Source organism: Macaca mulatta, chromosome X, assembly GCF_049350105.2.
Source record: "Macaca mulatta isolate MMU2019108-1 chromosome X, T2T-MMU8v2.0, whole genome shotgun sequence".
Taxonomy (NCBI): Eukaryota; Metazoa; Chordata; class Mammalia; order Primates; family Cercopithecidae; genus Macaca; species Macaca mulatta.
The window spans coordinates 27,648,657-27,661,089 of record NC_133426.1 but is presented as its reverse complement, the minus strand read 5'-3'; the positions used below and the strand labels follow the sequence as shown (position 1 = coordinate 27,661,089).

The window sequence follows — 12,433 nt, the reverse complement described above, 5'->3', positions numbered from 1 at the left end:
GGCACGTGCCACCACGCCCGGTCAATTTTTGTATTTTTGTAGATATGGGGTTTCACTATGTTGGCCTAGCCAGTCTCGAGCTCCTGACCTCAGGTGATCCGCCCACCCTGGCTTCCCAAGGTGCTAGTATTACAGGTGTGAGTCACCTTGCCTGGCCCAGGTGATGACATTTTGAGAGTGGCTAGTACAGAAAGTATTTGTTTGTTTTCGATTTATTCAGGTTGGGGTAATTACAATAACAAAGAGATATCTTTGTGTCTCACATATACTTGTCACCCCCAGTCAATTTAACATCATTTACACTGCTTCTCCATTCACCCTGGAAATGTTTGCATAGCAGATCAGCCCCCTACACCACTTGGTATCTGGTGGGAAAAGGCCACCAAACACAGCTGAAGGATATATTTCTTCTGGTGTAAAAAGAAGGCAGGAAAAGTGAGAGGCAATCTGAGCTAGGGATAACATGTGGATCCTTTTTCAAGACATGTCCACATTCAACCTTTTACTTATAGAGGCAGTGAAGTCTCAGAGAACTCCCCCTCCAGTTTCTTTTTCCTTGCAGTGACACACTCTGTGCCACTACTTATTGGTACTACTCGCCCTGTTTTAACTGTCTAATCGCCAATCCCACCCACTTGTACAGCTTCCTATCCACTTGTAGCAGGGTTGAGAGCTGCCTTGATGACTGATAAGAGATTGTAGCTTCCCTTACAAGATATAATCTTTCTTATTCTCACTGGAAGGGGTGCACTGAACCACCATAGTAGTGAAGAGAGCTTTCCTAGAATCAATTAATATAATCACTGGGTGATGCAAGGGAGTAAGTCATACCCTGCCTGAGAAGTGGGAAGGGGAAAGTCTAATAGAGCATGCCTCTTGGCCTTTCATCCAATAGATCTGCCTACTCAGATCACCCTACAATTTCATGCTGGTAATGATTCAGAGATTGCCAAGCCTATTCATAAAAGTTGTCCAACACACCACCAGTTTCCTCACCTTCACTCCTTCTGGTCCCATTGCTATCCCATGCTGAACTCTGGATACAGATCCCAGACCACTCCCTACCCTGAGTTCTCTGGACTTGGTTTAGCTTGTGATCTCTCTCATGGGTTCTGAAAATTGTTCTAGTCCCCGGTTTTCTTGATGTTCTTCACTAACTGAGGTTTTTCTGTCAGGGCACATTTTCTGGACCCTGGTCATACTAACCAAGTTCTTTCTTCTCAAAGTGAAGACAAAAGTTTTCTTGACATATGAGAATTTTAAAGCAAATGCCCAGAGAAATCTCAGTGCTCAAGACATCACTACCGATGTCTCACTTTGGATGAGGGATTAAGTTCATTTTCTGTTCAACCTACTTAGAAAATGGAAATTAAAATTGAAATAGCAGTGAAACAATACAACTTGGCTAAACATTTATCCCAAGTTTAAAATTTATCAAATAAAATACCCATGAGAGTATACAACATTTTTGGAATGAAAGTTTAGTAGTATTCAAAAAATTGACAATCATCACATTCTTTACACTTTAACTGAATTTATACTTTTCTACGTCTTTCCTGTAATAAAATATCTACATTTACCCAAGAAGTCATGTTCAGTAATGTTTATTTCAATCTTATTAGTCATAGCAATAAATGGAAAACACCTTATACATCCATCAGTAGAAGAATTGTTAATTATGATACATATGTCCTTTGAAATTCTTGGTAGTAGCTTAAACAGTGAGGTGGATCTATACGTGCTCTCATGGAAAGTTCCTGCATCCATTTTATTTAGTGACAAATGCAACAGGTACAACAAAATGTACATCAGTATATATATATATGTTAAAAGTTCACAATATATTTTCCTACCACATGTATGTAAGAAAAAAGCCTAGAATATACATAAAAATAAAAGAGTCAAGGTTTTTAATGGTGGTTACTTCTGGTAGGGAATAGATTTTGGAGGAACAGAGTAAGGGAGCAGAATTGTGATTTATCCATAGTGTTAGAATTTTCTTAAGCATCAAGAATATTTGAGTAATTAATATATTTGAGTAAAACTAACAACAGAAATAGGAGCTGTGCAATATTCTAATAGTCACTGCTAGTGGATGTAATGGAAGAAGCCTGAAATTCTAAAGTCTTAGCACAACAAAAGTTAATTTTCACACCCATAAAATCTGATGTGAGTTAACAGGGGGTCTTCACTGTCAGAGGACCCAGGAATCCAGGCTACTTCCATCATGTGGCACCACATCTCATCATGAGAGCTCCACGTTTGCTGCTGAATAGAACTGACATACCGACTCTCAAATGCCTTGGCCTGAAAATGACAAGCATAGCTTCTGTTTATATTTCAGTGGCCCTTTCTAACAACAAATGGACTGAGGAATACAGTCTCCCCATGTGCCCAGGAAGGACAGCAAAACAAGTGGATGGAAACTTGGAGTCTCTCCCACAATCTATTACCTATTAGATGCTCAATAAAAAGCAAATACGAAACTTTGTTTTGACAACAACCTCTATTCTTGGAAAAGTTTCTAAGAAGGCCAAAATTGCCTTGCAATTTGGGAAATTTTTCTAGTGTGTACCATGTGACAGTCATTTTCAAACGTAGGATCACACCAATTTTCTAAAGAGCCATGAAAATCTCAGCAAGGATGATCCTTTGTCTCTCATCACTAAATAGTACCTTTCTCTACTGACCTTTGCAATAATCTCAAAATATGGAGGATGTTATTCTTCCTTTTAGTGCATGGTCTAAATAATACCTTGGGAGTCTCTGCTACCACCTGATTAACACACCTAAACACTTGTGCAGTGTGTCTTTACACACACTGAAAAGTAGGATTTTCCCCTGGGGCAGATAGAAACAAAAGTCAGGAGAATTATGGTGAATTAATTTTATTCTTTTCTTATCAAAGCACTGCCAAAGACACATTGTCTACATTAATAGTAGGCTGAATAATTGCTCCACAAAGATGGTTATACCCTTATCCTTGAAAAATGAATGTGCTTTGTTATATGACCAAAGGCACTTTGCAGAAGCATTAAGGTTATGCAACTGAACTTAAAATAAAAATATTACACTAGGTTATTCAGGTAAGTCTGATATCATGACATGAGAATTCACAAGCAGAGAACTTTCTCTGGCTGGAGGCAGAAGAGAGATGCAGCAGAGGGGAAGTTAGAGAGATCACAAGTGTGAGAAGAATTCAACCTACAAGTGTTGACTCAAAATGTATGAGCCCACATTCAAGGACTGGAGAGAGGCCTGCCAGCTCCAGCTGACGGTCAGCTAGGAAACAGGACCTCAATCTTATTACCACAAAGAACTGGATTCTGTCAACAACCTGAATGAGTTCAGAAGAAGAATCTTCTCAGAGTCTCATAAGAAGACTGCCAGCTGAAAGCTTGATTTGAACCTTGTGAAAATTTGAGTATAGAATCTAGCAGAACCATTCCATCCTTCACACATACAGAAACGCAGACAATAAACCCTACAAAGATAATAAACGTGTGCTGTTGTAAACCACTACATTTGTGGTAATCTGTTACAGCTACCATAGAAAACTATTACAACTTTCTGGAAAGACTACAGAATTTATAAGAATTCACTCTCTTCAGATGGTTGCTACACAGTTATTTCCTTGGTCTTTCTTCACTGAACACCTAGGAGGGAAGCTTTGAGTTTTGGCGCTTAGTTGAGCTCATTCATCAGTGTATAGATTCAGTAGCAACATTCAAAAAGTCACCAGATTAAAACCTCTTCTTTTTCTAATCTCACCTGCTTTCTAAAACCTCTTCTCTACTTCAGGATTATATCTCTGCTTCAGGATAAAGTATCAGTTGATTCTATCCCAAATCAAACTCTCCTCACCAGCAGATTTGAAAGCACTTTGAGTGTGGTGGAGGCACCCAGGGATGAATAGGTGTCTAAGCTTCACTATTTGAAGTGAACAATTACATAGAATGGGCTGTTGCTGTTAGGGGGAATTCAAGGTGAGGGGTGGGGTTTCTAGGGAGTTGGAAGTCTCTATGTCCAGGAGAAGGCAGGCAAGTCTGGGCTGTCTATTCCTCTGGAGCAAGTGCAGGCTCCAGAGAAGGACACAGTAAAGCTGGCCAGCAGATCAGTTCCAGTTCAGACAGAAGGGCACAGTGGGGAAGATCCAGGGGAAGGGCACGGTAATGTGGGAAAGTGCTGGACTGAACCCATGTGAAGGGACCAGGGCAGAGTCAGCTCCGGAACAATCTGGGCTAAAGGTGGGAGGACTCCAGGCCAATGAACCCCACAGACAGTCCCAGATTGTGTCTCATTCTCATTCTGCCTTCCATTTTAGGGCCTGCTTTTAGTGCTTTGGCGACAGGGTCTTTCTTTTCTTTGTCTGAGAGACATTGTGGAGTAGTGAGAAGTGAAATGAATTAATAGCCCTAAGATCTGCTTCAGGCTGAGAGGAGTGGAATAGTGTGGGCTGTAGAGGAATTCAGACTAGGAGGTCTCAACTCAGCCTTGTCACTTATATGTGAACTCGAAAATTCTATGAGCCTCAAGTTCTTTGTGAAGTGGGCTTGATGAAGTCATTTTGTTCTTTGGCTAGCATATACCTTGTGAAGTCTGACTTTTAGAATGTAAGTTATTTGTGTAGGGCAGCTGGCACAGTGTTAGTGTGTGCTGGGTTTTTGATAACTAACAGTTGTTTCTATTATGTTTTAGATTGCTAACACTACCAACCTTTCCCTCTTGGAAATTTTTAATTTATTTTTCATCCTGGAGATGTTAATATGCAGCCCTCTAGGACATGGAAAACCAAAGCAATCAAAATGCTTCTTACCAAGAGAACGTTACTTACTTGATAAGAAACTTTTTGAGGATATACATTTTTTATATTGTGTGTTGGGAGAATCTTCCCCAGCTAGATGCAGCTCAACTAGATGCTCCTAGAAAATGTGTCAAGGACTTCCTCATTCACTCCCATCAAAACACCTATCCCTTGCTTTGAGTTTGCCAAATTACACTCAAGATAACCTAGTCTAAACACCCTATTAATGGAATGGACTCTGCCATGATATGAATGTGTCTCCCAAAAAGGCAACTGTTAGACACTTAATCCCCAATCCAATAGTATCGTGAGGTAGGGCCTGATGAGAAGTAATCAGGCCGTGAGAGATCTGCCCTTATAAATGGATTAATACCTTTATCACAAGAGTGGGTTTGTTTCGAAAAGTATGTTTGGTCCCTTTTTCTCTCGCTTTCCCTTTCTTACTACCTCACTTTCTGCCATGGGATGGCCCAGCAAGACATCCCTCCCTTGATGCCACCAAACGCCTTGATCTTGGAACTTCCCAGCCTCCACTACTGTGAAAAAAATTCTTTTCCTTAAAAGTAACCCAGTCTCTGGCATTCTATTATAGCAACATAAAATAAAATAACACAGGCTCTGTCTTTCCAAGGCCAGAGCAAAGAGTGCCAGTAAAGTGGCTTCTGAGCATCCCATGTTAAGACAGTATTTTTCTCAGAAACTTGCTGGAGATGATGTGCATAGAACACGTGGTTTGTGGTCAATTGCACTGGAGTTAGGAGAGCACAGGAAACCTTTCATTCCTGCCCCAGGTGAAGATTTCTTTCTGGTTTATCCATGAGCCCAAGCAACTGCTATAATTACTTGTCCATTCCAGACCTTAAGTCTTTCAACCCTGAACATGTCTTCAGAGAGGATGGCCACTGCTCACCACTCTCAGAGCCTCATCTTACCAACCAAGCACAGTGGCTCACACCTGTAATCCCAGCACTTTGGGAGGCAGAGACAGGCAGATTGCTTGAGTCCAGGAGTTGGAGAACAGCCTGGGCCACATGGCGAAACCCTATCTCTACTAAAAATGTAAAAAAATTAACCAGGCACAATGGCATGCACGTGTAGTCTCAGCTACTCTGGAGGCTGAGGTAGGAGAATCACCTGAGCCTAGGAAGTTGAGGCTGCAGTGAGTTGTGATCCCATCACTGCACTTTAGCCTGGGTGACAAGAGTGAGGAAAAAAAAAAAAAAAAAACCTCCAATCCCACTTGCCTTAAGATATTTACATTTGATGCTCTCATCTAGACAACCCTCCCCCTACATTCTCACTTTCTTTGACTTGTCCTTTAGGTCTTAGTAGGTATCTCACCATATTCCTTATGTAATATCTACCCCTAGATTCTAAAATCCAGTGGGCACAGGTAGATCTTCCTTATCCTGACATCCTAGCACAAGGCCTTCCAAAGAGCAGATGCTCAATTAATGTTTGAGGAATAAATGAACCAGTGGGCAAAAGGCCTAATTTATTACAATGTAATTATATATTCTTGAATAATGTAAGCATATCCTGGCATATATATCTTAATTTTACATAACAACAGAATAAAAGTCAATAGGGAATGTAATAATTAGCCATCTTTTACTCTTTTCTCTATTTCTTTTCTTTTTTTTTTGAGATGGAGTCTCACTCTGTCACCCAGGCTGGAGTGCAGTGGCGTGATCTCAGCTCACTGCAAGCTCCGCCTCTCGGGTTCACGTCATTTTCCTGCCTCAGCCTCCTGAGTAGATGGGACTACAGGAGCCCGCCACCACGCCTGGCTAATTTTTTGTATTTTTAGTAGAGACGGGGTTTCACTGTGTTAGCCAAGATGGTCTCGATCTCCTGACCTCGTGATCTGCCTGCCTCGGCTTCCCAAAGTGCTGGGATTACAGGTGTGAGCCACCGCACCTGGCCCTCCTTTCTCTATTTCTTGATCCCATTTATTAAACTCCTAAATTATTTCACATTGAATTAGGAAATGCCCAATTTACTACCATGCTATCATGTTTCGATCACTAAATAAATGGAGAGTTTCCCAATTTGATTTATAAAGCAATACATCGCTTACTCTTAATCTCACATACAGCAAAATTTGAGCAATGTCATTCACAAACTTAGATAATGAAGCTACTTTAACCATCTATTAAAGGAACATCATCTTTAAAAAATTCCAAGTCATCACATAGAACATTAACACAAACATGTTATTCACCTTGTTGTCTCCAGTCCCACCCTGACCTCCCACAGCTCAGAATGTGGATTTCTTTTCAAACACAAAGTGAAGAATCTGCCTCAGACTTTACTGCAGTTGGGAGGAGTTGCTGGACTTAACCTTGGAACGTGCACCGGCCGTGGCACTAATGCGAGCCTTGGCTGCAACTCTGGCTCTGGCTCTCTCTTCCTCATCTTGCAAAGCCTCTGTATACCAGGTTGAGAATTCACTGGGAACTGTATTATTTACCTTGGCCAAAAACTCAAGAACTTTCATCTTGCTGGTTTCGGCATGGGCTCTTGGGCCCCATAGGAATTGATAGCGTGGAGGATCACTGTTGGGCACTTGCTGGTACTCCAGGTAATTTTCTTTCACCAAATCTTTGGTAAGGAGCTTCCTGGGCTCCCCAAAAATGAAGTGCTCAATTCCATCATATAACCCCATCATATTAAACACTTTCCAGATTTCCTCCTCAGCAGCACAATTACCCTTTGTGAAGATAATACCCAGGACAGTCATCAGCAGGCCAGTCTTGGGCACGCTTGTTTCATCACTCAGCCTTGCATCACAGTCTAGATCTAGTTTGTTGATCAGGACATAGATGTGCTTATTAGGCTCCACTTCCTTCAGGTCAAGACCAAAGATCAGCTCTAGGTGCTCAGAAGCTCTCCTCAGGATTACGGGGAACTGGCTCTTGCACATATGGGTCACATTTCTCAGCATATCTGCCTTTGTAATGGGCTCTTTCATTTGGTACTTGTACAGCAAGTAATGCACCAACATAATTACTTTCTCACCTAGAGGGCCTCTGGGAAAGTTATCAGTGGCTGCTAGATCTTGTGTGCATCTTGGCCTTTCTTCCATTTGGTCGTTGACTCCTTCGGTATGTCTTGTGTGTGAAGCAGCTGTAGCAGATGTGCTGATGGATAGGGCTTCCCAAAGTCCATGGGGATTGTTGGCTGTCCCATCAAGTGAACTCTGGGAAACATCCTTCAAACAAGAAGAAGGGGAGGGGGGGTATTCTTCCTCCTCTTCTAAAATGGCCAGAGCATCTATCAAATCTTCCAGCCCTCCTCGGGCCTGACGGCGTTTTTCCCTGGCACGGAGTTTACTCTTCTGACCTCGAGGCATGATGACTCCGTTCAGGTGCAGCAGCCAAAAGGGCAGGTGATCCCGTGACCTGAAGGAGAGAAGATAAAATGGGGTGTGCCCATTCAGCAGAGAGATACAATTTTAGCTTTACTGATGGCCACCTCTGCAAGTTTTCTTGGTGCATTACTCAAGGAAAAACAAGGCCCCTATTCTTTGATTTCCCTGCCCCCTGAGTACTCTGTGAAATAACTAGGGTGTGTTTTAGGTTGCCACTTGCCAGACCTGCCTGGGGCTTACTGGGTGATGACAGCCAGGCCTGGCAGGTCCAGGCTTTGTGGAGGCCCCTTTGTTCTTGGGTAGGGACTCTTTTCTCAGTTCACATTCAGAACTGTCCTCTTGATTTCTGGTAGGTTCTGGGATCCCTCTACTTGACTGACCCCTCATTTCAGTCCCCTCATTTCCCTGCTACCCTGGTGGAGAAACTGAAAGAGAAACTCATCTGATCACACCTGCCTGAGGACATCTAGGATGACTACAACAGAAAAACTCTGAGGGACCTTCTGTATTCTGGGATCCTTAGTGTTCTCATTCTTCACTCAGGGTTTTCACCTTGGCTTCTACTAGGGTCTGAGACTTCACCCTGTGATGACCTGAGACCTATCCCCTCAGAGCAAGGCCCTCAGATCTCTGAGTTACGAAAGGATAAAGTCAGCCTAACATATCTACCCCACAGTCCCTCAGGGTTGACAGCACAGATGGAACTCTGTGCTGTCCCCTTTTGATCTGGGGTGGATGGCTCCCTCAGAACTCTGGATTCTTTTTAGTCTTCTTAGGGCTTGGGACTCCTCCTCTGCTGACCAGAAGCTGGCACTCTGGTCCAGTGCCCTCCTCTCCCTGAGTTCTCACCAGAATTCAGAAGGTGCTTCATCAGGCCCTGTCCTGGACCTGTCATGAATCCATGGGGCCCCAGTCTTTTGGAGTGGAAGTCCCCCTGAAACTTCACTCAAGATCTTTGTATCCCCTTTTGGCAAGGCCTGGAAATAGCTCCTCTGACAACCTAAACCTCTTTACTTCTTTGAGAAAGCAGTAATGGAATTCAGAAAGTGTCACAATAGCCACTCCTACCTGGGGCCTCCCTGGGCTGAGAGCAGGGGCAGACTCTGTTATGAACCCCTCTCTTTTGTGGTGGGTGGTTCCTTCTGATCTCACTCAGTTTCCTCACCTTTACTTCTGTTGGGGCCTGGGACTCTTCCATCTGCTGGCCTGAGGCCATAACCTTGGTCCAATGCTGTCCTCTCCTTGAATTTCCAAAGAGGGAATTCAGAGGGTGCTATATAAGAGGTTTTTGCCCAAGGTTGGCTACCACTAACAGCAAGAGCATGGCTATTACCCTTACACCTCACAAAGGGTTTTTATCTTAACTCCTAGGAGGGCCTGGGACTCCTCCTTCTGCTGATTTAACACCTCCCTCTGGCACCAGTTTTTTAACTTCCCTAAAACTCCAGAGGTGGAACTCAGAGAATGTTATATCTGGCCACTCCATTCATGGGCTTCTCAGGCCTGACAGCAGGAGCCTAGATGTTGTGGGGCCCTTCTGATCTGGTGTGAATAGTTGCCTCAAATATTAGGGTCTTCACCATCACTGTTGGAAGGTCTGGAACCCTGCTCTCTACTGGTCTGATGCCAAAGCGTGGTTCAATGCTGTCACCTCCCAGGATCCTGGGAATTCAAAGGGCACTACATCAGAGGATCCCTGTCCAGGGCCTCCCAGGGCTTACACAGGGCTGGGATTCTGTTGGCCCTTCTCTCTTCTGGTATAAATAGTGTCCTCAGATCTCACTTAAGGTTGTTAACTCCTGACAGGACCTGGAAATCTCTGGAACTCTCTTTTCTGCTGATTTGAGGCTACCCTGCTCAGACTAATGCCTTCATTCTTCTGAGAAGTTAGAGTCAGAAGTTGGGGAAGCCAATTCTAGCCACCCCCATATGGGACCTAGTGCTGAGAGCAGGGGTGCAGCTCTTAGAAGTAAGGGGGTGGCTTGTGTTTTGTGGGAATGGGGAATTCTGACAGAAGTTGCATAGTGGTCTTTCATTGACTCCGGGGGACGTATGACTCCTCCTCCTCCTGTTCTGAGTTATTCGGCTTTAAAAAAAAAGCCTCGTCCCCAACCACCTCACCCCACAGTCCTATATCCCTGGACTACAGAGGGTGAACTGAGGAGGCTTCTGGGCCTAACATCAAGGCATTGGCTTAGAAACATTAACAGCAGGGGTGGTCTCTGTGCTGAGCAGTCTGTTATGGAGTGGGTGACTCTTTCAAAACTTCATCAGGGTCTTCATTTTTATTCCTTTTAGTCTGGGACTCCTCCCTCTGTGGATCTGAGAATAACACCTGGCCCAATGCCCCTACCTCACAGTGAGAAGTGATGTAAATTTTACTACAGATCATCTGATAACTTTGCAAATGGCTAGTGCAGAATCACCTTTATAAAAATTTTCAGTTGATTGGAATCAAGTCAGGGTTATAACAGTAATGAAGATAGAGGTTTGGACTCAACCTATACTTGTTACCTGCAGTCAATTCAATAAGGAACTGCAGCATCTACAATGGTTCTCCATCTACTCTGGAAATACTTGCCTTGAAAACCAGCACCCTACAACAGTGTTTGGTGGCAACAAAGGCCACCAGACACAGCAACAAAAAATCCACTCTCTGTTCTGCAAAGAAGTCAGTGATGGTAGGAAGTATTTGGAGCTGGGGATAATATCTGGACCCTTTTTTAAAGACATATGCACACTCAGCCATTTAGTTACAGAGTCATTGAGGTAGTTAGTCTCAGGAAATCCCTCCTCCAATTCCCCCCTCCTTGAATCTACACTATGCCACTACTCATTGGTACTACTTGCCCTGTTTTAAATGTCATTAATCATCAATCACATCCATTTGCACAGCTTCAACCTCAGTGGTGGGAGGGCCACATACTCAAGGGGGCCACATACCCACGGGCCACATACACTCTTTCTTATCAGGCATCAAGACAACTCTCAACCCTGCTACACTGGAAAGGGTGCAATGAACCACCAGAGTATTGAAGAGATGTAGCTCTCCCAGAATCAATTAATATCATAACTGGGTGATGCAGGGGAGCAAGCCACACTCTGCCTGAGAAGTCGGAAGGGAAGACTCTAGCAGAGCATGCCTCTGGACAGCTCAGCCTACAACTTCATGCTGATAATGATGATTCAGAGATTGCCAAGCCTATTCAGAAAAGTTGTCCAAGACACCACCAGTTTCCTCACCTTTACTCCTTCTGGTCCCATTGCTACCCCATGGCTGAACTCTGGATACAGATCCCTGACTACCTCATGCCCTGAATTCTCTGGACTTTATTCAGCTTATGATCTCTATTGTGGATTCTGGAAATTGTTCTAGTGCCTAGTTTTCCTAATGTCCTTTACTAATTGAGGTTTTCTTGTTAAGGCACATTTCCTAGAACCTTGTCATTCCGAGTAAATCCTTTCTTCTCAAAGTAAAAAGAAATGTGTTATTGAAATATCAAAATTCTAAGGCATATCGTGGAGCAATATGTAAACAGTTATCCTTAGGTGCATATTGTGGAGCAATATGTAAACAGTTATCAATGTATATTTAAAACTCACAATGACCAGGCACGGTGGCTCCCAACTGTACTCCTAGCTACTTGAAAGGCTGAGGCGGGAGGATTGCTTGAGTTCAGGACTTCTAGGCTGTACTGAGTTATGATCACACCACTGCACTCCAGTCTGGGCAACAGAGCGAGGCACCGTCTCTAAAAAAAAAAAAAAATAAATAAGTAAATAAAAATTAAGAAGAAAAAAGAGCAAACAAAACAAACAAAAAAACCCTCACAGTGTATTTTTGTTGCACATGTATATAAGAAAAAGCCTATAATACATTTAGAAATACTACATGCAGGATTTAAAAAATGTGGTTACATTTGAGGAAGGATTGAATTTTGGAGGGACATAGTAAGGAAGTGAAATTTTGATTTATCCATATTAGAATTTTTGGCAACAAGAATACGTGCACTATTTTCTTGGTAGTTAAAATATTTAAATAATAATAACAATGGAATTAGTAGTTGTGTATTATACAGAAAAAGTATGTATGAGATGCAATGGGAAAAGGCTGAAATCTGAATGGCTTAACACACTAAAAGTTTATCTCTTATGCAAATAAATTTTGACATGAATTAATAGGGGTTTTTTGCTGTCAGGTGTCCCAGGGATCCATGCTGCTTCTATACTGTGGCTCCATATCTCAGCATGGAAGA

At 42.9% G+C, this 12,433-nt stretch overlaps 1 protein-coding gene across 2 annotated transcripts; it reads right to left on the bottom strand.

Moving 5' to 3' along the window:
* Nucleotides 1-6,430: 6,430 nt before the first annotated feature.
* On the bottom strand, nt 6,431-11,931 carry MAGEB10 (MAGE family member B10). Of its 2 annotated transcripts, XM_015127119.3 has the most exons (2): nt 11,781-11,931; nt 6,431-8,208 (listed from the first exon to the last, which is right to left on the bottom strand). In XM_015127119.3, the coding sequence occupies exon 2, from the start codon at nt 8,157-8,159 to the stop codon at nt 7,116-7,118; it is 1,044 nt and encodes a 347-aa protein (XP_014982605.1). In that variant the 5' UTR covers nt 8,160-8,208; nt 11,781-11,931; the 3' UTR covers nt 6,431-7,115. The 2 variants fall into 2 exon arrangements, with proteins under 2 accessions (XP_014982605.1, NP_001180911.1); NM_001193982.1 differs by lacking the exon at nt 11,781-11,931 and having other exon boundaries at nt 7,116-8,159.
* Nucleotides 11,932-12,433: the final 502 nt, after the last annotated feature.

What these genes read in the sequence shown, in the direction of transcription:
- MAGEB10 (XM_015127119.3), bottom strand. Translation starts at nt 8,159, where the DNA reads ATGCCTCGAGGTCAGAAGAGTAAACTCCGTGCCAGGGAAAAACGCCGT.